Genomic DNA, 27,193 nt, shown 5'->3' with positions numbered 1-27,193 from the left:
CGAACAGAAGATCGAAGAGGTTCTTCAGAAGGGACGATACACAAAGATCGTACGGGACCCTACTGCATCAATCGAAAGGAAGTTGTACCAGATTAAAAAAAAACACCAAGTCTATTTTTCGGACAAGGAAAGATCATCGCTAACACCGCACCACAGTAAGCCCCCTCACTTGTATGGACTACCCAAAATCCACAAGAAGGACGTTCCGCATAGACCGATCATCAGCTCCAGAGATTCGACTACTCAAAACTTGTCTAGATTTTTACTTCCCTTAATACAACCATTACAAGGAAAAACATCGTCTTTTGTGAAGAATTCAAGGCATTTTGTCGAACTACTAGGGTCAATTGAGGTTACACAGGAAGATCAACTAATTAGTTTCGACGTGGAAAGCCTTTACACCAACGTTCCGGTCGAAGAAGCACTCCAAATCATACAGAGAAAGCTATTCGAAGACGGGAACCTGAAAGAGAGAACGAATCTACCTATAGAAGTAATTATGGAATTACTAGGATGCTGTGTACGAAACTGTTATTTCCAACTGAAGGACGAATTCTTTACACAAGATGAGGGACTGCCAATGGGATCGCCACTTTCACCAGTCATAGCCAACATATATATGGAGTGGTTTGAAACTCTGGCCATTGAAGAAGCCCACAAGAAACCTCGAGTCTGGTTGAGATATGTTGACGACACCTTCATAATATGGAACCATGGGAATACTGAACTAGACGCCTTCCTGAAACACATCAACAGCGTGAGACCTTCCATCAATTTCACAATGGAGAAGGAAATCCACAACGAATTGCCATTCTTAGACGTTTTGGTGAAGAGGACCGACACTAAGTGGGAAACACCTGTATACCGAAAACCCACTCATACGGGACAGTACCTGAACCACGAATCCAACCACCATCAATCGACTAAAAGAGGAATCATCAAGACTCTATCAGACCGTGCTTTTGGGCTCTGTAATACGAAGAAAGGTCTCGAGAAGGAACTAGATATCATCAAAAATGATCTTCAACGGAATGGCTACTCCAAAGCGATGGTAGAAAAGACTTTGGCTAGAAGACAGCAGGAGCCTCACAAGGAAGAGAAGCCGTCACAACCAGTGCTTGCACTTCCTTACATCAGAGGATTATCGGAGAGGATAAGAAGAATTGGTTCCAAGAACAACATCAGAACCTGCTTCAGATCCGGTAACACTATCCGTAGCAGCCTCACGAAAACCAGGCCACCAAACGCGGACTGCGATTCCAAGAATTGCATTTACCGGATACCCTGTGAGTGCGGAAAATCCTATATTGGTGAAACTAAGAGGCCATTGAATGTTCGCATTGCCGAGCACAAGAAATACAAACAGCGATGGGAAACCAGCAAATCAGGAATAGCAGACCATGTTTGGACCCATTAACACAACATCGAGTGGTTCCAAGCTGAGATCTTGCACAGAGAGGAACATTGGTTTAGGAGAAAATTCAAGGAAGCCGCATACATGTTGTCCAACAACGTATTCAGCCAAGCCAGCGTAGAAATACGCAACATATGGAAACCCATCATCAAGCGAAAAATGGCCAACTCCCGCCAAAACGGTCATCTCCCACGGAACCAGTGAAGCGGAAAATAGAAAGCGGGGATAAGTGAAAGTACTCGAACGACCTATAAATAGTCATCTCTCGGAAGAATCAGTCCAGTCATCACCCGAAGACGATTATAGATACTAACAATCGAAACGTCGTGAACTAACGTGACTTGGAATCTCTTCACTTTTTATTGTTATTTTCTTTCTTTTTTCATTTCTTCATTTTTATTTATTCAATTGTTCTATTTTTACTTATATTTTATTTCACTATTATTTCATTTCAGGTTTATTTCGGTTAATATAATTATTATTTTCAGCTATCTCATTTTTAATTCTTCTTTTTTACTTGTTTCAGGGATTTCAAATCATTTTATATAGTAGACAATGGAAGTCCGAACTACTGAAATTCATCATGAAACATTGTAAATCACCTTCAAACAGCCCTGTATATATTTTTTCAATCCTCTGTACAACAATCTTCACTGTGGATCTGAATAATCGGTTGCTGTATTATTGGCATATGAATTGCAGACTAGAAAAAATGATAATTCATAACTTCGCAATCGAATGAGAATTGAAACAGCTCCAAAGTTAGTTTATCACAAGTTAGACACAGTAACATCTTCAACAGAATGGATATGAAAAGCATCAATTCGTCAATAACTAAATTAATTTTCATCGATAATTCATTCTCATTTTTTCCAGAAACAGTGATTGTAGTATCGTCAGCGTACATAGTTATGTGACAATGGACCCAGAACAGACTCTTGTGGAACCCCTAGTTTCACATCACGAGGTTTTCCATGCACGATTTTATCCAACACAACACATTATTGGGAATCCGACATATCCACTAGTTCTCGGTAAATCTATACAGTTAGGCTTAAGTTTGAAAGTGTAACAAGTAACTATTAAAACAAAGCGTAATAAAAAGGATTTGTTTTTGAAAAGCTGAATAGGTCAACCACGATATAACATTCATTTTACGCAATCTAATATGAAAATACCAGAATTCTGTATTTCCCTTGAATATAACGGATTCAATTATCGAATCTGAGGAATTAGCCATATTTGTTGTTCTGTTTCAGAACACAGTGAAAATATACTTTCTATCACCAATAATCTTTTCCTTGATTGTTTAGATTTAGATGTAACCAACCCTAACGAGTCACTGTTAGAATGTGGAATAGTGATTGAACCGTAAAATAATGATTTCTCGTCGTGTTATTATTGTAGTTCTCTGAAAAAATTATGTCGAGTTTTTTTCCATATAAACTGGTTTAGTCGCGAAGAAAAACATTTCCGCGAAGGACTTGTGGACTCTTGTAAGTTCAGTTCATGATTGATTTTTTATTTTATTATTATTTGAATCATTATTCGATTCGAAACCGAACGTGGTGATTGGTTTCTATTTTTTTGCAAATGAGCTCATTTATTTTGCAATTTGAAAATTGGTTTTTATCTTATGTGCTAGTTCGAAATAATTAAGGATATGTTAATGTACGTGTCACTTTGTTAACCAGCGAAATAACTCCATAATATCACAAGTGAGTGCAAAATCTTATCTCATCATTATCTTATCTCAAAATCTGTAGCTTATTCAGAACGTAGTTCCAAGATCTCGGGATATTTTTTCGTCGTCAATCGGGATATTCATTTCAGACGGTTTCATCTTTCTGAAATTGCCCCTTCCGGTATTGACTAGGAGCTAGTACTCCGAAACCGGTATATCGGTGGTCGTGCCGACCAAATGAAATTAATTTCTGCTTTTCATATATAGGAAGTGACTTGCGATGAATCTTCCAAATGGAAGACGATGCATAGATGCCTAATGGTTTTTCTTTAGCTTTGTGTGCGGCATTGGCTGGGTTAGTTGTTGTTTTTTCTTTGGGGTATCTAAAACACATACCTCCAAAATCGTAGGTCTCACATGAGAGGCAAGTGTTTGGTATTTTTATCAGAATTTGAGTATATCATAGGCACCTTCCAAGAATGATGAACATATTTTAATGAAAATCTGGACTATGCTGAACCAAAATCTTCTGCAGTGGTTGATGTTGATGAACGTTCTAAAATAGAATAGTTGGGATAATTAAATGGCATACTTTCAAAATTGAATTATCTTGTAGCTTATTTGATTTTGAAATCAATTTGAAGTCATTTTTGCAAGAGCCATTTTAAAACTACATGAACCCAGGGATTATTCGGATCAAAGAAAATATTTCTGGGAAAAAAAAGAAACTTTTGCATAAGAGTATCAAAACCTCTGCAGTTCCAATTAACCAACTGTTGATTAGGTATCACTGACACATCACTTAGAGCCTATTTCGAATGAATGCTAACATTATTGTAATCTACACATTAACGTTGAGCTGTGTATGATCATAATTTGTTACTCGGAATAATTCAACTTTTGAAATTTTTCAGTTGTTTATAGGTCGATGAATCTAACCCGAAGACAGACAATATTGTATCTCGAAGATAACCTTTTGTTGATAACACTGGTCAATAATAGAAACAAAAATTGTTTATTTCCTGTGATTTTTATTTGTGAAATTATAAAACAGCGATAAAAATAAAAAAAAACAATAAAAATTATTTGGCGCTCCGGGGCAACATTGATTCCAGTGGCGCATTTGCTTTTTCAGCTGTAGGAAAACCTGGAAAAACCTGCAGCATCACATTATCTGAAGATCTTGTTCTGCCAATGTCCTCTCTCTCATAAAACAAAATGTAGGGTGTCTCCAGTGAAATCAAGGTCAGGAAATGATCTACGATTGATGAATGACGTGCGTTTCTGGGTTCCTGAACTAGTTTGGAAGCTGCCCAAGTAATAGTAACGTCAATTTTCGATGGTGGATTGATAATGTGGGATCAAGTAAACATTTTTTATAGAGAAAACTATGAATATTTGAGAGTAACGTAAGAGAATGATTTCTTTGAGTTTAATGGCGTCCTGGAAAGTTTAAATCATTTCTAATTGAGAAGAATGAAATAATGTTCCTTAATTTATGATGCTTCAATATTTTTTTAAGGTTATAACTAATTTATTTATGGTCAAAACAACGATAAAAATAAAAACAACAATTAAAATTAATTGGCGCTCCGGGAAGACTTCATTGATTCCAGTGGCGCATTTGCTTTTTCAGCTGCAGGAAAACCTGGAATAACCTGCAGCACCACATCATCTGAAGATCTTGATCTGCCAATGTCCTCTCTCTCATAAAACAAAATGAAGGGTGTCTCCAGAGGCTCCAATAGATTCAATATATCGCCAAAATACTTCGTGACACGACAATCGTCAAACTTAAACCAGTCCGTTTCGTCTTTGACCAAGGCGTAATAATGACCAAATTCAACGCCAGAACCACAGTGAACAATGACTGCATGAATATTATAATAGTGATCTGCTAGATTGAAATGTTCATCTATTTCGAACCTTCGAAAGAGTTTCTTGCTTCCGTCAGAGGTTGAGTCTTGTTTGAAGATCATCAACGTTATTATTAGTTTGACAGGTGCCTCAGCTATACTTGTTTCCTTTAACAGTCGTTAGTTTGGCGCATGTTTGGCGATACAGTCCATCATCACCTGTTGAAAATACATTTTCAGATGATTTAACAATAACCTTTGCACGGACTGGTTATTAGTCATATTAGGAAACGCTAGATGAAGTTCCAGATATTAACATAAGATTTCGCTACCTCTTGAACATTTACTACAGAGTAAACAAGTGAGGATTTTTCCAGCAAAAGATTTACAAACACAAGACGAGATGGACTGTACGGACTCATTCAATCCAGAGCGGTCAGGAGTATTGATTCTGCTATTGTTTTGCTCACGAAGAGTATTCAACAAGAACCCCAAGAATTAGGAACAATCCTCTTGTTGTCCTAACGAGTATCTAGTGGACTTCAAAGAATCCAGGAAATCGGTTGGAGGAAAAGATGATACATTCTTACGAAACTGCAGCTGCATGAACAGGTGTTTGAGTTTGATGAATAAGTAGGAAACATTCTCGTTCTTCTCCATCATTGAAACCTCGTTCTTGAAATTCTTCGTCATGAACAACACTTGTAAAATGCTATTCATGTAGCAACTGTTTCCTTAATTATCCAATCCAATTTTCTCTTCTCTAGATTTTCAGGACAACTATCTACTGATTCGTAAGGAAGAACATGTTTCACAGAATCTCCATAAGGACCATTTCTCAAGCTGCGATCGATCCTTCCAAGTGAAGAAGGGTTCCGTAGAGGGATTGATTCGGCTCTGCTTCATGAAGCTCTTCCACTGGGAACCAGTTCTACGAGGACTGCAACTCATATTTGGGGGGCAAGAATGACCTAAGTCCATTGACCGCACTCAATGGTGGATCAATCACTTGTGAATTAACCTTGATAGGAGACTGTTGAATATCCACATATCTCGGCTTGTTTCGGAGAGATTTTAGTTCCGTACTGAAATTAGGGCAATGTATGATTTCATCAAAATTATTTGAGGGAGGAATAGTTCCAAGGACCGAAGCAGCATTGCCACGTTGAATAGCAATACTAATTCTTTCTATCAAAAAAGAGGTAGAACGGTGATCTTTCGTTGCTTGGCCTATTCTCCTTCCGAGTTCATGAACGAATAACAGAGATTCCGGGCCATAAACACCAAAAGTTTCAACCGCTACTGGATGGAACAGATAGTTGTTACCAAGATTTTGGTATTTTTTCAATTTCTCGACAGACAATGCTGCAGTTCCAGCAGACTTCGAACTTTCGGCTAGATGGGAAGCCGCGACCGTGGTATGGGTGGTGTGAGAGACATACCATGGAAAAAAACCTGTGATTTTGTGTTTGTTTCTATCTCACTTTGACAAAAAACAATTACTTCTTAGGCTAATACGACGGACACCGCCCCGGCTCCGAACGGGTGCATTGCTAATACTAAATATAAATAAACCCACTGGAAATTCAATGACATGGATAAACAGTGATGGAAAGATAATTTTGTCTTATGGACGCCTCTTCCCCCCCCGGCATCCACAATATAAAATGAACCTACATACATATAGAGGTACAGAGAAACAGTGATGAAAAGGTAATTTTCATATGTAAATGTGCCACTTTTAACCCTACGGGGGGCGCCCTAGTTGGAATATTTGAAAATCCTTTCTTAGTGCGCATCTAACACCTGAGAAGCAATGTGTGTGATTGATGACTTGTTTACTTTATGGTAATTCATGATCACCCAAGAAGCACCTATATAACAAATTTTAGCTCCCTAGGACTTACAAATACGGAGAAACAGAGATGATTGAGTCAGTGTTAAGTGAGTGACTTTTGCATTTATTTGTATGTCAGTTTCCTACCTCATTAGTGCAGGAAAGGTCCGACTGTGGAAACGACTCTGAAGCATCGGAAAAGTGTAAAATATATAATACCCAATTGGTTTGAGAAAAAGAACAAGAAAAATTTTTCAGACAATATTTATGAAAGCACACAAAAGAAGTGTGGGATATTTGAACCGTAAAATCTATATTATTATCTTCCGCTTCAAGCACTCCAATCTAATCTTGCATTCTAAATGCATTAGTTGGTTCTTTCAAATTTACGAAAGAATGTTTTCTATATATTTTAACCATATCTATTTGAACCATTGACCTACGTGACCTACAATTAATATTTGCAAATCAAATAACAATAGCATTTTGTGTGCTTTCGATAGCAATAAACAGAGGTTGAAGGTCTTTGATGGAATATGAATCGAGTTTTTGGTTTGATTTTTCTTGAGAGATCAAAAGATAACTACAAAATCTAATTCAACTTTCAAAAAACAATAATTTTGAATCGTGACCACAAATCTGAATAGATTGTTCAAAAAATAAGGTGAATGTTCATTACGTGACAACATTACGTGACAACATTACGTGACAACGTGACATTATTGACATTGACAATCATGACATAAGTGAAAGGTGAAAGCATATATGTCAATGTCAATCCAATTGCACTGCACTGCCAGGAAGTACTAGAGATCCAGAAAAGTGCACTTGAATGTGAAATACCTGCCCGTTCCTTAAATCCTTATTTTGTATGTCGAGGTAGATTTGATATGAAATTTCAAATTTTTTCGTCGAGGATTATTCACACTTTCATAACTTTTTTGTAGCGGGGTAGATTTGCTTGAGGGGAGCAAGCGGGGGAAATTAATCCGGAGAGGGGTAGAAATACCCCGTTCGGGGTAGCTGTGGCAACCCTGTGTTCACTACACCCTACACCTACACCCTGTAATCGAATAAAATAGTGAGTTTGCTTGTTTTGGTCTCAGCTCTCTTGGGGTCTTTCATTGGGACGATTGGATATACTCATGATTCGTCACTCATTAAGACTCCTCCAAGCAAATTTGGAACGCTGTGGACTGTTGACGATATTCAACAATTCCTGAGCGATGCTCACGGAACGCTTTTTTTGGTCAAAATTCAGCAATTTTGGGACGCACTTCGCTGCCACACGCTTCATGCTCAACATTTTCGAAAAAATTGCATGGCATGATGCCGATATTCTCAGCAACTTCTCTAATAGTGATTCGACGATTCTCCGTGATAATTTTCTTTACTTTCTCAAGATCATTTCTGTTGATATTCAGGACGAGCGGCGTTATTTACATCTTCTCTTCTGTGCAGAGCTTGTAAACATTTTTCTGACTCAGAGTACAATCACCGTATGCCACTGTCAACATTTGAAGTGTCATTGAGAACTCAATTCTTATTTTTTTGCACAAATTTTGACGCAAATTCTTTAGTTTACTTTTTTTGATAGCAGAAAATCGCCCAACATGCAAACCATTTCTAACATTTATGCCTCTTACCAAGAAACTAAGCGAGCTAAACAGCTGAAACTGTGAATATATGTTCGGGGGGGTTTCAAACATAAAAAATGGAAAAATCGATAATCGAATGTACGTAGCACGCGAAATTTAAACATTCACTTTATTTTTTGAATAGACCTCGTATATGAAGTGCGTCCACTCGAATCCATTGATGCTAAAAGTTGACTACGATATAATACAGGGTGTCCCTGGACTTCCTCTTTTCCTCTCAGAAATGTATAGATGGGGTCAAAATATCACCAGTACTTCATATAACTTTTTTTCCTTAAATCCTTCGTTACCAAGTAACGGACCCTCGAAGTTACAAAATGAAAAATGTTTTTCTTTGATAACTTTTCAAGTGAATATTCAAAATCATCCAAATTTTGGTAATTGACTAAACAAATGAATTCCTTCGATGAGCTTTCATGCAGGAGTCAGTTGTTTTGCTACAAAGTCAGGAACGGACTACCCCCGATGGTCCACACCCCTAAACTTTGAAATGACAGATATTTTTCAATATTTTTCAACAAAATAAGGTTACTTGGACAATTTTATGAATAAAAGTACTCGTGTGGAAAGTCGATCGGAGCAACGAGTCTTGATAAAAATGTAGTTTCACTCGACGACATCAAACCCGCTCGTCCACCATTATTTGAAATGAATAATTATCAAAGCAGAAATAATAATGATAACGTTAATTCAACAACATTTATAACAGGAATAATACAAAGTATGCTAAAATGAAGTCGTAACAAAAAGTACAGTACCTATATGGAAGTTTAAGTCACAATTGTGATAGCAGATATTTTTTCAAAAGAAATATCAAGTTCTGTAGATTCGTGGTGTTTTTAAACTAACAAGCTACTCTACTATGAAATATCGAATTCATTCCATATTTTGTATGTACATAATACGTGTGGAATAATCACGTTTCGTGTTGATCAGTTATCTGAATCTCATGAAACTCAACATTCGAATGTTTCAAATTCTTCTTCACAGCTAAACTGTTGAGGAGTTTCACTGATAATTATAATTTTATGGGAGAAATTCTTTAACACGAATCTAAATTTAGCTGAAAAAACGCACATCGGAAAAATATTTACTATACTAATAAAAAGCAAACGAATGAACTACAAAAACGGCTGCACATGATCAGGTGAAAAATATCCAGGGAATAATTATGTTCCATTTCTTTCACAGATGTTGACAAAAAACCTTTTAGAAAGTTTTGATAAAAAATGAGAAACTGGAATGCGATTTTGTTTTGTTGAGTGGTGCGTTGTCATATGACTATCATTGTATTGTCAATATTCTATAGGATATTTTGAATTTTTTTGATATGGCCGAACAGTTTACATTCAATGAATATGCAGATATGCATGTATTTTATGGACGAGCATTTTGTAATGCTGCAGAAGCTCGTCGTCTGTATTCCGAGCATTTTCCCAATCGAACGGCACCGTCAAGAGAAAAATTCGAGCGTGTCGATCGCAGCTTGAGGGAGACAGGTATGTAATAATTGATAATTAATTTGAGCACGTTGTTTTATTTCGATATTATTGTAGGTACAGTTTTGCCAAAACGAGGTGGTGAGGGCGCTCCTAGGACTGTACGTACCGTTGTATTGGAGGAAAATATTTTGGAAGCCGTCGCTGATGATCCTTCAATGAGCATCAGAAATCTATCAGAACAGTTCCATACATCCAAGTCCACTATTCATAGAATAATTAGGGAACAACTGCTCCACCCATTTCACATCCAGAAGGTACATGCCATGACACCTCAACATTTTCCAGCACGACTGGAATATGCCAATTGGTTCATGGATAGGCAAAGAGAGGATATGACTTTTATTAATCGAGTTTTATTCACTGATGAAGCAGGTTTCAGTAGAGATGGAGTTATCAACTCTCATAATCTCCATATATGGGCCGAAGAAAATCCCCATGGGATATTGCAAACCAAACACCAACGGAAATTCAACGTGAATGTTTGGGCTGGTATCATAGGAAGCCATCTTATTTGGAGTTCATTCAGAACGATTTGAATGGACTTTTGGAACATGTTCCATTGCAAACCCGAAGAGATATGTGGTTTATGCATGATGGCGCTCCTCCTCATTTTAGTTTGATTGTGCGTGACCATCTGAACCATATTTTCCACAATAGATGGATTGGTAGAGGTGGGCCATATTCTCCGGATTTGAATCCATTGGATTTCTTTCTGTGGGGGCATCTAAAAAGCCTTGTTTACGCTACACCTATTCACACAAGCGATGCATTGTTGAATAGAATAACATTACATTGTGAAGCCATACGAAACGACCCTGGAATGCTATTTCAAGTACAGAGAGGGTGTCTTCGCAGACTAAGAAAATGTATAGAGAGAGAAGGTGGTCATATCGAGCAGTTTCTGTAGCGGATTTTTCATTTCTGTTTGCTCTTGAGGCTCTTGAGTTTCGTTAGTTAAACGTGTTTGCATTATAAAAATTCGTTATGAACATTTTACCTATCATTTCCATTTTCCTTAAAAACTAATATTTTCGGATAATGGTACACATCTCAGGATAAATGTTGTTGAATTAACGTTATCATTATTATTTCTGCTTTGATAATTATTCATTTCAAATAATGGTGGACGAGCGGGTTTGATGTCGTCGAGTAGAACTACATTTTTATCAAGACTCGTTGCTCCGATCGACTTTCCACACGAGTACTTTTATTCATAAAATTGTCCAAGTAACCTTATTTTGTTGAAAAATATTGAAAAATATCTGTCATTTCAAAGTTTTGGGGTGTGGACCATCGGGGGTAGTCCGTTCCTGACTTTGTAGCAAAACAACTGACTCCTGCATGAAAGCTCATCGACGGAATTCATTTGTTTAGTCAATTACCAAAATTTGGATGATTTTGAATATTCACTTGAAAAGTTATCAAAGAAAAACATTTTTCATTTTGTAACTTCAAGGGCCCGTTACTCGGTAACGAAGGATTTTAGGAAAAAAAGTTATATGAAGTACTGGTGATATTTTGACCCCATCTATACATTCCCGAGAGGAAAAGAGGAAGTCCAGAGACACCATGTATATGAGAGGATAACCGCCTGAGAAGATCAAATCAAATTAAATCAGTTTATTCATTCAAAGGACTCATTAGGGTATAGAAGATGTCAGGATATAATGTCTTTTTACGTGTATATAAATATAGTAAAGACTACGTATGTAACTACAAACCAACAAAAAAGAACAGCAGTATAAATTATTTGCTTAAAAAGTTACATTGAAAATTCATCAATGTTATAAAATAAATTTTATTGCAGAAAGCGTTTTATGGAGTTTAGAAATTTGAAGTGTGTAGGCTGAATTTTAATGCCAGTGGATAATTTATTGTAAATTCTTACACCTGTTGGGAGAGGTCCATTTGATGCTACTTCGAGATTGCTATGATTTGGATAGATTAGCTGATTGTTTCTGGTTTGGTAGATATGCATGTCCGAATGCCTGGGAAGAGTGTTTTTTATTTTATAAATGCAGCAGGCAACTTCCATAATATAAAGACAGGCCAGAGGAAGAATATTCAATTCGGCAAACAATGGTTTGCTGGAATTCCTGGGTGATACATTTTTTTAAGATCTTACTGCTTTTTTGTGAATAAGAAATAGATGCTGTGTAGCCGGAGAGTTTACCATAGTGAAATGCCATAAAGTAGAAAAGACTGGATTTCAGCAAAGTAGAAATTTCACAGACTGCCGATATCAACCACATTCCGCATACATCGAATTTGATATATTTTTGTATTTAATCTATTTATAGTTGCTGTAATATGCTCATTCTAGCTGAGATCGTCCTGTAGGGTTATTCCCAAGAATTTTGTTGTTGATTTTCTGATAATATTCAAATCATTCAGTTTGATTGAGAGTGGATTGTATATTATTCTTTGTCTGGTGCGAAAGATTAAATACTCAGTTTTTTCTATATTGAAATGTAGTTGATTAGCTGAAAACCATAATCCTAGTTTACTAAGAAGATGGTTACACGCTTGTTCATTAATTCCACTGCGTTCCTGAGAGACAAGAAAAGATGAGTCATCAGCATTCAGCGTGATGTTATACTCAGGTGAAAATTCCACTATGTCAGCAATGAATGAAGAAAATAGTATTGGGGCCAAAACACTACCCTGTGGCACTCCCAGCTCCAGTTGCGAGGCATCTGAGCAGTGGTCAGTTTTGATAAGTATTTATTTATCAAACCCGTCAAAAGCCTTGCTGAGATCGACAGTGATTAAACTTATTCGTGGTTGCCCTGTGGACTCGAAACATATTATATTTTGAATATATGAATAAATTCGCTTCACTGGCAATTTTAGCGATAATACTCTGTTGATAGTGATAGATTGAGGATTTTGAACAATAAAACAGTGTATCGTGAACTATACTTTCAAATACTCTACTGAAAATTGGTAGTTTACTTCTACCTCGGTAGTTATTGACTAGATTTCTTCTGCCGGAGTTTTCATATATTGTGACAAGAAGAACCGTTTTCCAAACCTGTGGCGAGATACCAGACTGTATAGATTCATTGAAAATATTACAGAGTGAGTGGCTTGAACTGATTTAAAAGTTTTTAATGAGATACAACGGATAGCCGACAATTCGTGCGTCTCCATTGACGTCTAATTAGTTAATTGTTTCTAGTAGGTACTGTTTCTGGAGTCAGTTGGAATTCATTAAATGTTGTTGTTGAAATGTGCCAAGAAATTATGTCTTCGCAAACAGATTGAAAATGATTAGAACACATATCTTTGGCATTACCTGTAACGGTATCCCTGAAACTCAATTTATCAGGATAACCAACCCAATTTTGATAGCTCGACGCGAAAATTTTGATCTGTTTGAATATTATTAATGTGTGTTTTGTTATCTTTGGAGATAAAATTCTACATAGGAAGCACTTTATTTTTATCAGTAACTTAGGAAACATACAATCTAGATCTTTGTAGAACTTTGATATCGCTTCCTATTTCTAATCTTAGTTGTGATAGGAATTGTTCAGTTCATCATATTTCCCTTTCTTCTCATCAAAAAATTATCCTGTTTTGATATTGAGTGGCTCCTTTTTTTATACAGTTAGTTATATGGTTTATTAAGCTATCTATCTATAACTTACCTCTATAATAATAATAATATTCATTTTCCATAAAATAATAGTATTATATGATATCAGAATATTTATCAATTTTGATAAACAAATGAAGAAAACCACAACACAAAAAGATAACTCGTGCGTGGAGAGGTTTCTAATACATTTATTTGGATATTTACGATGAAGTAGTTTTTAAAAAGATATATGAGTAAGTATCCATGAATATTTATATAAAAATTATCTTATGTGAAGTAAGAGTAAAATAAACGAAGAACAAGGCAAAGCTATATATACAAATACAGATATCACATGAAATATTGAAAAATTAAAAATAATTTAAAAAATAGAAAAAATACACAAAAAATACACTATTAGGTGTAAGCGCTAAAAATTCAAATGCTGTTATTGGGATATAATTCGATTCAAGAAGCTAGAATTTAAGATATTCGACAAGTAGTCGGTGAAAGATGAAAAGAGTCAATTTCCTATATATTTTTTTGAAGATATTTGAATTTGGTAGTTTAGGTATTAATGGAAAGTTCCTTTTATAGTTTCGACCCAAGATGGGCGAATTATCGCTCATTTCATGCCTTGTAGGTATCATATTGATGATCGATTCGTATAAGGTCACTTTTATTTTAATATACTTCAATTAGTAAAATCTGATTCATGCCTTAACAGCTGAGTTCTTTGGAGAGATACATTCTTGGTTTCTCATAAATGGAGAACTCTCATTAATACAGTTTATTGTATGATTTTCACTATAAAGGGTTTTACAAAAACCGCGACACGTGTTTTGCTATATAATAGTTTTCTCAAGCGTTAAAAATAAATTACTTCTGAATTACAATTTTTTTATACTCTAACATATCACCTTCTTGTTTGCCTATTTTCTATTGCCTATTTTCTACCTTGAAATTTTAAACATTTTTTCTGGAAATGAAGGGGCTAGAACTCATGATTGAACTAATGTCCCTCTGTGATTAAAAGATTGACATATGTGAAGATTTTTTTTTTATTCAGGAAACTATTTCTGTGTTCCTTTATGTGGGCTATGAACATTCTTCCAGTTTGACCGATATAAAATATCGGACATTACCCACATGATAATTTATCCACTCTCGTTTTTTCTGAACCTGAATTTTTATCTTTGTTATTCTCAATATGCATGCCTAAGTTATCGTTGGTTTTGAAAGCAATATTTACACCATTGTTGTGCAGAATATTTGAAATATTCGCTGTGGGTTGGTTCTTTGGAAGTTTCTCGAAGTGAAGATCAAGAAAGGTTTTCTGTTTATAAAGTAGCCAAATGTGAACCTAATTGAGACTTTTATATTTTCAGGTTGTGAAAATGAATCTCATAGTCAGTTCGATGTATGACTTCAGTAGCTTCCTCACCAAAAATTTGGGTAAGTCAGAAAATTCTTGAGTCTCATTGATAGATAATAGTTTGGCTCTATTGGAAACGGCGTTTCGTAGAATACATATCGTATGTATACATATATTGAATTTCTGGAATAAGCTTCAACAGTAATGAAGATGAAAAATAAATTAAAGGTCAATATAAGAGTGAAACTTGTGATCCATGAATGGTTCAAAAATGAAAATACTTTCAGAAAATAATTTAATTGATGGTTACCATATATATAGCAGTTGTATACTATCAATGGATAAAGTATTGTAAATTGAATTATACCAAATAATTGAAAACTTATGTATTAGGTGGATAGATAGATAGTCAGATTTATTCATTCATTCATTCCACAAAAATGTTTGAAGCAGTTTAAATATAATGTGGAAATTTCTCCAAAATATAAAAATGAAATTATATGCTGAATATTTGATAACGTAAAGATATTCTCATTAACATACCGTTTCTCTCAAATAGGCATTGAAACAGATTATAATCAATTTTTGTCATACCTTTTTTGATGTGTGATGGTGAGATGAGAGAAATGCATATTACAAAGTGACAATGAGGGTCCACATATTCCATAGAAATGTAGTATCTAAATATCACAGCGATGCTGTTGTGGTATACAATTTTACTTGCTTGACGTGAGCATATATTTACTTCTGAGATAGAATTGATCACTCAACTGAAGTAGAGATAATTCTGATATACTTCAGTTGATTTAAAAAATCTGAGACTAGTTGTTGAAAATTACTTATTGGAAATGAACTGATATCAATCCAGACTTGATTACTGGATTGATGAAAATATCATGTAATTTTTTTTTCTAATTTCAGATCCACGATTGGCAGATTGGCCCTTGATGTCGAAACCACTTCTAACATTAGCAATCTCCCTTTTATATATCTATATAGTGAAGGTAAGACGTTTCTGTGCATTTATTCACCGACCCAGATGTTCATATAACGAGCAATTACCTTTTTGCGGAAAAAAATTAATTATCAAAAACAACATATAATCAATTATAACGAACTATAACTAATTTGGTTTTTCATGCTGTGTATTACAACATTCAAAGAGAATATTCAAGGCAAGGAGAAAAAGGAAATTTATCAAAAACTGAAACGAATATTTACACACTACTCTGTAAAGAAAAAGGTGAATTTTCATTTTGTCAAAAACATTTTTTTATTCGTCAATTTCCAAAGATTACTAGTCTGAATTTTCAAAGGTCCGCCATGCCACCATTAACACAATGTATGATTCAGTAGTAACAATAACGATAGGAGAAGTCAATTTACAGCTGAACAATTTACATAATTATCTACCTGTACAGTGTTAGGGTTATCAATCTCAACATCGAGGCGAGACTGCTGGAGATTTCTTACCCAACTTATTCAGTTTATAGCAGAATATCAAACATGCAAAAGTTGAAGAGGAAGGAAGGTCAAATGAAGAAATAAATTTTAAAATGCCCAAAACATGAAGACCTCCCAAAAGACAGAAAGAATACAGTATAGTTGTTGAAGGATACTGAAGTTCCTCGTGGGATAGCTCTTTTCAGTATATTTAATGAATGTTTGCGTGTTAATTTATTATGAGAGTTTATGCAAGAACACTGATACCAATTTATCCCGGTAATGTAATTTCAAATACGTTTCTGAAGTAGTATGAACGTTTGATTTTAATGGTGATTATGACTGTTTTACTCATTACTCATGGTCGCTTCATCCAATTTCAGATATTGGGTCCTGCTCTAATGGAAAATAGAAAACCATTCCAGCTGAAGAAAACATTGTTTGTATATAATCTATTTCAAGTCATATTCAGTTCATGGTTATTCTACAGGGTAAGTTATCATTTTTCTGTTGAACATCGATGAAATTACTCATGAAAAAAATGATTTGGAGAGAACAGAATCCGAACGGTGGTCGAATAGAACCGGTAATACTAAACATTTCGTCTGCTAATGCAAAAGACATCATCAGTGGTATATGTGTTGACTGTGAGAACGAGCCACAGAGTCGTGACTGAGACTTCGAGATATAACCATCGTCCTCGCAGTCAATGCATATACCATTGATGAGGTCTGCAGAGAAGGAGTAATGTCTATTCGACTACGGCCTATCATCCTGGATAGTAAATAGGCTATAGGAGTTCTAGATCAAAACCCCATGTATTTTCTTATGGAGGTTCATTCTGCAATTTTTGGTTCCTTTCAAGGTCACGCGTACGGCAGAGTCCAATCAGAGCGCTCCAAATTGTCACGTGACCCAGATGCATCATCGCAAGTACACCACACTGGCGCCACCTATGAGTCACTAGCTGAACTATCTATTGGTTGAAGAAGGACACTGTAAACACTAGACATATGGGTGTTGTCATGCGACGCAGTATGCGCAGTTGCCGGTTTTATGATGTCTGTCAATACGGATCGGTGTCTGTGCAACTGTCAAATGTCAATGAGGGTGCGGGACGGTGTCTGTGAGGGGGAAACGTGTGACGTCATCGACGCAGGATGGAACGAGTATAGTAGCGATTTAAGTGTGGAACTCCGCCCCTCGGCCCCCTTGGTACTTCACCTAACCTATCGGCCACCTTGGTACTCCACCTAACCTATCAGCTCCTTCGGCCCCCTTCAGTCACGTGATTTTAATTAAAAAAAGTTTATAGTTATGAGATTCGAACCTGGGTCGTCCGCGCCGTAGACATTGTCCTTAGCCTCTACACCATCGTAAGATATTGAAGTTAACTGCGAATGTTGAGTATTTACAGCGTTAGTTTTGTCGGGACCGAAATTGACTCATTCATTATACTTGACAGCATTTTTATTTTTGATTTCCATAGAATGTAATTGTCATTATCATATTGAAGATAGGAAAATATACTTAGATTTGGGAAATAATTAATATTTCATGTAAAGAGGTGCATGTGTGTGTAAGAGCGAGAGGCGCGTGTGACGTAATCGATGCACAAATTTACGTGGCTTTGCGTATATTGAGAGATTCATTATAATAATTTATCGTACAGAATTGTTTCATGTCCTGTTATCAGTAACCGCACAAAAATAAGTGCTCGATTCATCGATACAAAAGTATATGGAAAAAACAAAAGTTATAGAACACAGAGAGTCATCTATAAGTCATTAGCTGAACTATCTATTGGTTGAAGAAGGACACTGTAAACACTAGACTCATAAGACTGCATCTGTCAAATGTCAATACATGCCAGCATGTCAGGTTCGGCGTTACCAGTTGTACAATAAATCATTGTTTATGAGGCAATGTAGCGTTGCCGGTTTTGGAATTGATCGTGAACTACTCGACGAAAATTGGAAGCGCGAAAGTGATATATTAATAATAATGAATCAGATTTAAGAAAAAACATTACAGATTAATGAGGCTGTATCGTTTCAAAGTGTGATCCCTCAATGTTACAAGGTATCTCAAAATACATCATTGAAAACAAAAATGGCGTCGAAGTGTACAGGGTGCGTCAAAATACATCATTTAGGAAAAAACATAACAGTTCCACGAGGCTGTAAGTTTTCAACGTGCGATCCCTCAATGTGTACAAGGTATCTCAAAATACATCATTGAAAAACAAATATGACGTCGAAGTGTACAGGGTGCGTCAAAATATATCATTTAAGGAAAAAAACATGTCGATTTGAAATATGATATTAATGTGTATACAGGGCGTTTCAAAATACATCATTTAAGAAAAAAACATGTCGATTCAACAGAAGTCTAGCGTTCCAACATGTCGGAAGTCTCGTATCTTTGTTAACCAAGTTAGCATCATCAGGAGAAAGAGGAGATCCAAAAGTGTCGAGAGGTTGAGCTTAGTGGACTCAACGTGAGGGCGCGAATGGGGGGAGCGAAGTATTCGACAATGACATTTCAAAATACGTGGTTATCCGTGCGTTTTCGATCGTTTTTCGTGCGTTTACGATCGTTTTTCGTGCGTTTACGATCGTTTTTCGTGCGTTTACGATCGTTTTTCATGCGTTTTCGATCGTTTTTCGTGCGTTTTCGACCGTTTTCCGTGCGTTCATTCGTTATCGTTTCATCGTTATTGTCGTAACGGTTTTTCGTGTTTCAATATGACAGTCATTTATCATTTAACGCGTTTCGCTAACCAAGTTAGCATCATTAGGAAATGACTAAAGTCCATGCTTTGTCATATGAAGATTCATTTTGCGAATTTTCAGACTCTTGAACGGAACCTTGTGGAACACCCAACATAACTTCTGTTGTTACAGAGTAGTGTAGGTCAGCCAATCAGAATGGAGACATCAAATATTGCTCGATTGATTGTGCTAGATGAAATTGAACTGGAGAATGAGGGTCAAATCATAATAATAATAGTGATAAAACATTAAAAGCTTGAAAGTGACGTAGTCAGCGTGGGAGGTGGTGGCGTGTGTGATAATGAATGAGTTATTACAAAAAATAATAGCGCAACTGTCAGAAGGGCACTGAGTTGTATATTCACTAATAATGATCGGATCGTCGCACACAGCACGTCAAATGAAAGGATAAGAAATGGATGAAGAATTGCAAATTCAACAAACTTGTAATTAAAAAATGTTGGGTTATGAACAACTATAAGTTTATTCCAATTGCAGAAGCTTGATTCAAAACGCAGAATTTATTGACAAAGAAAATGAAAAAATCATTGGATACTGAAACATATGATATATTTGGATTCCTTAGGGTGAGAAGATTTCGAATCCATCAAAAAACGATCACTTCCGGTTTCCACTTCCGGTCCTCCGATTTCGATGACTTCAACATCAATGGATTCGTTTGGATGTCATGAAACATAATTAATCATTTGTCGAAGCCAAAAGGGCCTTATAACCTATTTTCATTATACTAGCAGCAACAGACCGATGTGGGTACTCATTTCAAATGATTTCATTTGTAGATTATGAAAAGTATAATATCGAGCATCTAATGTGAAATAGCATAGAAAGAATTGCACATTTAAAGAAAATCATTGAACATATTTGAAATTAAAAGTTGTTGGGTTATGAACAACTACGAGTGTAATGTAATTGCAAAAGTTTGATTCAAAACACATAATTTGTTGACAAAAAAATGAAATAATCATCGTATACTGAAACATATGGTATTTTTGGATTCCTTAGGGTGAGAAGGTTTCGAATCCGTCAAAAACAGGTTACTTCCGGTTTTCACTTCCGGTCGTCCGATTCCGATGATTTTGACATCAATGGATTCGTTTAGATGTCAAAAAACATAGTTAATCATTTTACGAAGCCAAAAAGACCTCATAAGCTATTTTCGCTATACTAGTCGCAACAGGTCGATGTGGGTACTCATTTCAAATGATTTAATGTGTAGACAATGAAAAATATAATATCGAGCGCCTAATGTGAAACAGCATAGGAAGAATTGCAAAGAGAATCATTGAAAAAACTTCGGATCGCCACGTACATCATGTCAAATGAAAGAAGAAAAATTGCAGAATTCATCAACAACGAAAAAACAAATATGGTGCAACATGTCAGAAGGGCACTAACCCACATCTTCATTAATGATAACTGAATCTCAACGTGCAGCAAATCAAATGAAAGGAAAACGAATGCAGAATTCATCAACAGAAAAAAAACCGAGACGATGCCAAGAGGGCACAAAGTTGTATCTTCACTAATAATAGTCGCATCATCACATGTAGTACTTCAAATAAAATGGGAAAAAAAGCAGAATTCATGTGTTTGTTGCGCTATTCAAATCCAAGGTGACATGGATCAATGTCAACGCTGAATATGCATCTAACAAAGACTCTTTGATTTTCTTTTGTTTCATTTCAGAATATGTCATCACTAATTTTTATATTCAAACCCAAAGTGACATTGATCACTGTCAATGTCGAATCTACATCCGGAGATACGCAGTTCTCAAAGCGACGAAACAAAGGCTCTTTGTTTCATTTTAAAATATGTCATCACTCATTTTACTATAAATACGTCATGCATGGCGAAATGAGTTAGTTGCATCCGTTGAAAGTGATACCAGTGACAAGTGCACCGATTCTATTTGAAAGTAAGTGTTTTAGGTTTGACTTTTTCCTCAGATGAATTTATTCAAATGTAATTTAATTGAAAATTGGTGAGAATTGTTGAATCATTTGATTTCCAAAATTTTTCTCGATATATATATGTTGGATGATTTCAGTCGAATGTTTTACATGTTGTGGTTTGTTTGAGATAGTATTCGCATATATTGTGAATCAAAACATAAAGCTTTCATTTTTTATTTTTCACAGATGGATTTACAAAAGTTGAATGCAAGTTCGATCGTGAAGAGAAAGCCAAGTATCAAAGTAGCAGATTTGCCTGTGGAGATGCCGCAGAGGATATTCACTGCCAAAATCGTGAAAGGAAAATTTGGTGAGGCGGTCTTGTTGAATTTGGGAGATAAAGTATCATTTCTACCCCACCGAGTGACGGAGGCGTATCGTCCTCACTTAGAAGAATTTTCATCAGGAAAATACGCTATTGTGTTCAAAGGGTTAATGGACATTGGGAAACCGAATCTTGTCGTTTCATTTGAGATTGTACAAAATTAAGGTTAGTACTGTTTCCAATTTACGTGCAGAATATGTGTTTTAAATTCTTTATTTTGGATGACACTTGATTTTTTATTTTCATTATAAGTATAGCAATTACTTCATGAAAGACATTACCCTCTCTGTTGCCAAAAAATTTTTTTTAGTGTATGTTTTTATTGAAAAATCGAATTTATTTCAGTGTATGTTTTTATTGAAAAATCGAATTTATTTCAGGATAATACATCAACGTGTGCAGTATCAGTCAGAGTCATCTCAACAACAACATTCGAAACCGTCATAGCAACCTTTCCAGAACGAGTTTGAAATTTCAGCAGTTTCCATTTTTGTCAGTCTATAGTTGCACATTATGAGGCTAGAATTTGTCGATATCCAGTGATTTGTTGGACAAACTGCACCTATTCAATATATATACAACCGTAGTGAATTTGGAAGACTTTGAAGATTCATCGTGGTGTGTTTCAAAATTCAAGAAAAAACACGCCGTTCTGTATGGGTCATTCCAAAGGAAATTTGTTCAGCTGCAGTCTCAATAACGTTGATATTTTATATAAATGGCTTTATAATATACTACCAAAATAAATAAAATACATATCACACTCATCTTTTTTTGAAAATGAAAACTTATCTTATACAGGGAAAGTTGTCAAAAATATGCAATAACAAAAAATTATATACCAGATTTTATAGAGATGAAGAAACATCATATTGAAAGATACTAGGTTGACAAAAACAGGACATTTTAGAAATAAAGAAAATAAGTTTGTCTGTCATTTTAAATTCTGATTCGTTGGGTCGATATAACAAAAAGTGGCATTTTATATCTTAAATTTTATTCAGGACATTATCATAGATGATTGACATTTGACATTAAATTTCAAGTGTGATATTTGGAAATTCATTTCGTATTGTAGTTTTTTCGAAATTCCCATTCAAAATAGCATCCTTTGATATAGATACCGGACGAGTCTATTATGTGTAGATAACCTGAGTTTCAATTGTTCGGAGTTCTGAGTTCTTGTACATATAAACATAACAAAGTAACGATACAGACAAATATGAAAAATCGTCATAAAATAATTCAAATCCATTCAAGTGAATTCATGAATTGAAAGATATTTTAACCTCAACTTCGATATTCTGAAACAAAAACACACAGTATTCACAATTCCATCTTTCGTTATTCCAAGTTCATAGTCATCAAAATTGATACGATTATAATATATATAGGAATATAAAACTATCTTCAAATACAGTTGCATGAATGCACATCAAGCATTTTTGTCGTAGTAAGGTGACCGGGGCAAAGTTACAACTTCAGCATAATATGAATGTTTATAAATATTAGGGAAGATCAAGATCATCAACAGGTATTAAGAAATCCATTCAGTGTCCAAAGCTTTCGGAATACAATGCAAATAATTTTCTTTATGACTATTCGTTCGATATTTAAATATTATTACCTCAAAATATATCGAAATCATAACACGTTTGCGATTCATTTTTTCAGTTACATTTGAAAAGTGAGTTTCAGTTTGCAGAAATAATAGCCCACACATGTTGGAAATTTTGCCATAGTGTGGTGAAAATCGTATTGAAAATTCTACGAAATATAAGCGCATACATACAGAGTGAATCAATATTTGAAATACGTCGTTTGGAACCCCCCATAACCCTTCTCTATCGAATTTTGGCAGAAATAATGCTGAGTCGTATTGTAGAGTTAACGTTCGAAATTGGGGAAAGTGAAGTATTCAACAGTTTTGCGTGCGACGGTTTTGCGTGCGTTTTCGAACAGTTTACGTGCCTTTATTCGTTATCGTTTCGTCGTTATTGTCGTTTTTTTTTCCTATTTCAATATGACAGTCATTTAACACTTAACGCGTTTCGCTTACCAAGTAAGCATCATCAGGAGATGACTAAAGTCCACGCTTTGTCGTATGAAGGTTCGTTTTACGAATTTTCAGACTCCTGAACCGAACCTTGAGGAACAATCAGCCTAACTTCTGGTACAGAGTGGTGTCGTAAGCCAATCAGACTGGAGAAATCAAATATCAGTAGAATGATGGTTTTAGATGAAATTGAACTGAGGAATGTGGGTCGAATAATAATAATAATAGTGATAAAACATTAAAACTCAACTTGTGTTACAGAGTGGTGTCGGTCAGCCAATCAGAATGGAGGAATCAAATATCGGTCTAATAATTGTGTTAGATGATATTGAACTGGGGAATGTGGGTCGAAAAATAATAATAATAATGATAAAATGTTAAAACTTTGAAAGTGACGTAGTCAGCGTAGGAGGTGGTGGCGTGGTAGAAAATGTGTGAGGATTTGTGGAAATGAATGAGTTATTAGAAAAAAAAAATGGAGAAACTGTCAGAAGGGCACTAAGTTGTATATTCGCTGATAATAATCGAATCTTCGCTTACAGCACGTCAAATGAAAGGACAAAAAGTCCAGAATTCATTGACGAGAGAATACAAAGATGGCGCAACATGTCAGAAAGGAACGAAGCCACATCTCCGTTAATGACAATTGAATCTCAACGTGCCGTACATTGACTGAAGAAGAAAAAAAATGCAGAATTCATCGACAGAGAAAAAAAAAAACAAAGACAACGTAACATGTCAGAAGGGCAATGAGCCGTATTTTCGTTAATAATGATTTGTTCTCAACGTACAGCACATCAAATGAAATGGAAACGAATGCAGAATTCATCGACAGAGAAAAAACAAAGATGGCGCAACATGTCAGAAGTGCACTAACCTGCTTCTTCGTTAATAAAAGTTGCCTCGTCACGTGCAGCGTATCAAAGAAAAAACAAAAGAGGCAACCAAAAGGGCACTGAACCATATTTTCGTCAATAATAGTCGGATCGTCGCATTTGACATGATTCATTCACTCAAATGAAGATACCAAAGGAGATCTCACGGTGACTATAAGTTCTGGTATGCTTTGTTAGGTATCGAATGATGCGTGCAATTTCGTTAATTCCAGCGACATGATTATTCCAAGACATATTGGTGTCCATTTGAACCTCAAAAAACTTATCGAAGCAGAAGGTGGAACCCCAAAAAATAGGAGATATAGTACACCAAGTCAGTGAAGAGCGGGATTTTTCTGCCGAAAAATGTTTGAATTTCTTCAAATTTTCCAAATATCTGTAACAGAAAGACAAAACTCAGCTGCGGAACGCTTCTATCTACTAAAGTTAAGTATGTGTCGGTAGTGTGTAACGAAGGTTTCCATTAAATTCACTGGTTGCGCCCTCTGGAGGATGTTTGTTGCGATACACCATAGATGACACTATTTATTGTTTATCATTTCTAATCCGTTGAATACAAGGGGTTTGGAAATAGAAAAAAACAACGTTTTAACGCTTTGTAGACGTGTTTGATGCTCTATGACCAACACCCGTTATCCATATTTTCATTATTATCCCGATTGTATGACCACCAAACATTCAATATTATCGGGATTGAAGGGAGCTGATAGGTTAGGTGGAGTACCAAGGTGGCCGATAGGTTAGGTGGAGTACCAAGGGGGCCGAGGGGCGGAGTTCCACGCTTAAATCGCTACGATACTCGTTCCATCCAGCGTGCCTCCTTGGTACTCCACCTAACCTATCGGCCACCTTGGTACTCCACCTAACCTATCAGCTCCCTTCAATCCCGATAATATTGAATGTTTGGTGGTCATACAATCGGGATAATAATGAAAATATGGATAACGGGTGTTGGTCATAGAGCATCAAACACGTCTACAAAGCGTTAAAACGTTGTTTTTTTCTATTTCCAAACCCCTTGTATTCAACGGATTAGAAATGATAAACAATAAATAGTGTCATCTATGGTGTATCGCAACAAACATCCTCCAGAGGGCGCAACCAGTGAATTTAATGGAAACCTTCGTTACACACTACCGACACATACTTAACTTTAGTAGATAGAAGCGTTCCGCAGCTGAGTTTTGTCTTTCTGTTACAGATATTTGGAAAATTTGAAGAAATTCAAACATTTTTCGGCAGAAAAATCCCGCTCTTCACTGACTTGGTGTACTATATCTCCTATTTTTTGGGGTTCCACCTTCTGCTTCGATAAGTTTTTTGAGGTTCAAATGGACACCAATATGTCTTGGAATAATCATGTCGCTGGAATTAACGAAATTGCACGCATCATTCGATACCTAACAAAGCATACCAGAACTTATAGTCACCGTGAGATCTCCTTTGGTATCTTCATTTGAGTGAATGAATCATGTCAAATGCGACGATCCGACTATTATTGACGAAAATATGGTTCAGTGCCCTTTTGGTTGCCTCTTTTGTTTTTTCTTTGATACGCTGCACGTGACGAGGCAACTTTTATTAACGAAGAAGCAGGTTAGTGCACTTCTGACATGTTGCGCCATCTTTGTTTTTTCTCTGTCGATGAATTCTGCATTCGTTTCCATTTCATTTGATGTGCTGTACGTTGAGAACAAATCATTATTAACGAAAATACGGCTCATTGCCCTTCTGACATGTTACGTTGTCTTTGTTTTTTTTTTTCTCTGTCGATGAATTCTGCATTTTTTTTCTTCTTCAGTCAATGTACGGCACGTTGAGATTCAATTGTCATTAACGGAGATGTGGCTTCGTTCCTTTCTGACATGTTGCGCCATCTTTGTATTCTCTCGTCAATGAATTCTGGACTTTTTGTCCTTTCATTTGACGTGCTGTAAGCGAAGATTCGATTATTATCAGCGAATATACAACTTAGTGCCCTTCTGACAGTTTCTCCATTTTTTTTTTCTAATAACTCATTCATTTCCACAAATCCTCACACATTTTCTACCACGCCACCACCTCCTACGCTGACTACGTCACTTTCAAAGTTTTAACATTTTATCATTATTATTATTATTTTTCGACCCACATTCCCCAGTTCAATATCATCTAACACAATTATTAGACCGATATTTGATTCCTCCATTCTGATTGGCTGACCGACACCACTCTGTAACACAAGTTGAGTTTTAATGTTTTATCACTATTATTATTATTATTCGACCCACATTCCTCAGTTCAATTTCATCTAAAACCATCATTCTACTGATATTTGATTTCTCCAGTCTGATTGGCTTACGACACCACTCTGTACCAGAAGTTAGGCTGATTGTTCCTCAAGGTTCGGTTCAGGAGTCTGAAAATTCGTAAAACGAACCTTCATACGACAAAGCGTGGACTTTAGTCATCTCCTGATGATGCTTACTTGGTAAGCGAAACGCGTTAAGTGTTAAATGACTGTCATATTGAAATAGGAAAAAAAAACGACAATAACGACGAAACGATAACGAATAAAGGCACGTAAACTGTTCGAAAACGCACGCAAAACCGTCGCACGCAAAACTGTTGAATACTTCACTTTCCCCAATTTCGAACGTTAACTCTACAATACGACTCAGCATTATTTCTGCCAAAATTCGATAGAGAAGGGTTATGGGGGGTTCCAAACGACGTATTTCAAATATTGATTCACTCTGTATGTATGCGCTTATATTTCGTAGAATTTTCAATACGATTTTCACCACACTATGGCAAAATTTCCAACATGTGTGG

At 35.9% G+C, this 27,193-nt stretch overlaps 1 protein-coding gene across 4 annotated transcripts in view; it reads left to right on the top strand.

Annotated features, from left to right (window-relative positions):
* Positions 1–27,193, top strand: part of LOC111507302 (very long chain fatty acid elongase AAEL008004) — a 49,239-nt gene that overhangs the window by 9,486 nt on the left and 12,560 nt on the right. Inside the window, exons 1-4 of one of the 4 annotated variants that reach the window (XM_023162604.2) lie at positions 2,960–3,132; positions 14,923–14,989; positions 15,831–15,913; positions 16,736–16,843. In XM_023162604.2, coding sequence (XP_023018372.2) covers positions 14,932–14,989; positions 15,831–15,913; positions 16,736–16,843 — 249 coding nt within the window. In that variant the 5' untranslated portion in view covers positions 2,960–3,132; positions 14,923–14,931. Of the gene's footprint in view, positions 1–2,959; positions 3,133–12,814; positions 13,033–13,502; positions 13,540–14,922; positions 14,990–15,830; positions 15,914–16,735; positions 16,844–27,193 lie in introns of those variants that run through there. The other 3 variants (XM_023162598.2, XM_023162619.2, XM_023162612.2) reach the window with 3 other exon arrangements.

Source organism: Leptinotarsa decemlineata, unplaced genomic scaffold (assembly GCF_025532065.1).
Source record: "Leptinotarsa decemlineata unplaced genomic scaffold, Ldec_3_MD MMD2_tig00026294_RagTag_RagTag, whole genome shotgun sequence".
Lineage (NCBI taxonomy): Eukaryota > Metazoa > Arthropoda > Insecta > Coleoptera > Chrysomelidae > Leptinotarsa > Leptinotarsa decemlineata.
This window is presented reverse-complemented; position numbering and strand designations above follow the sequence as displayed.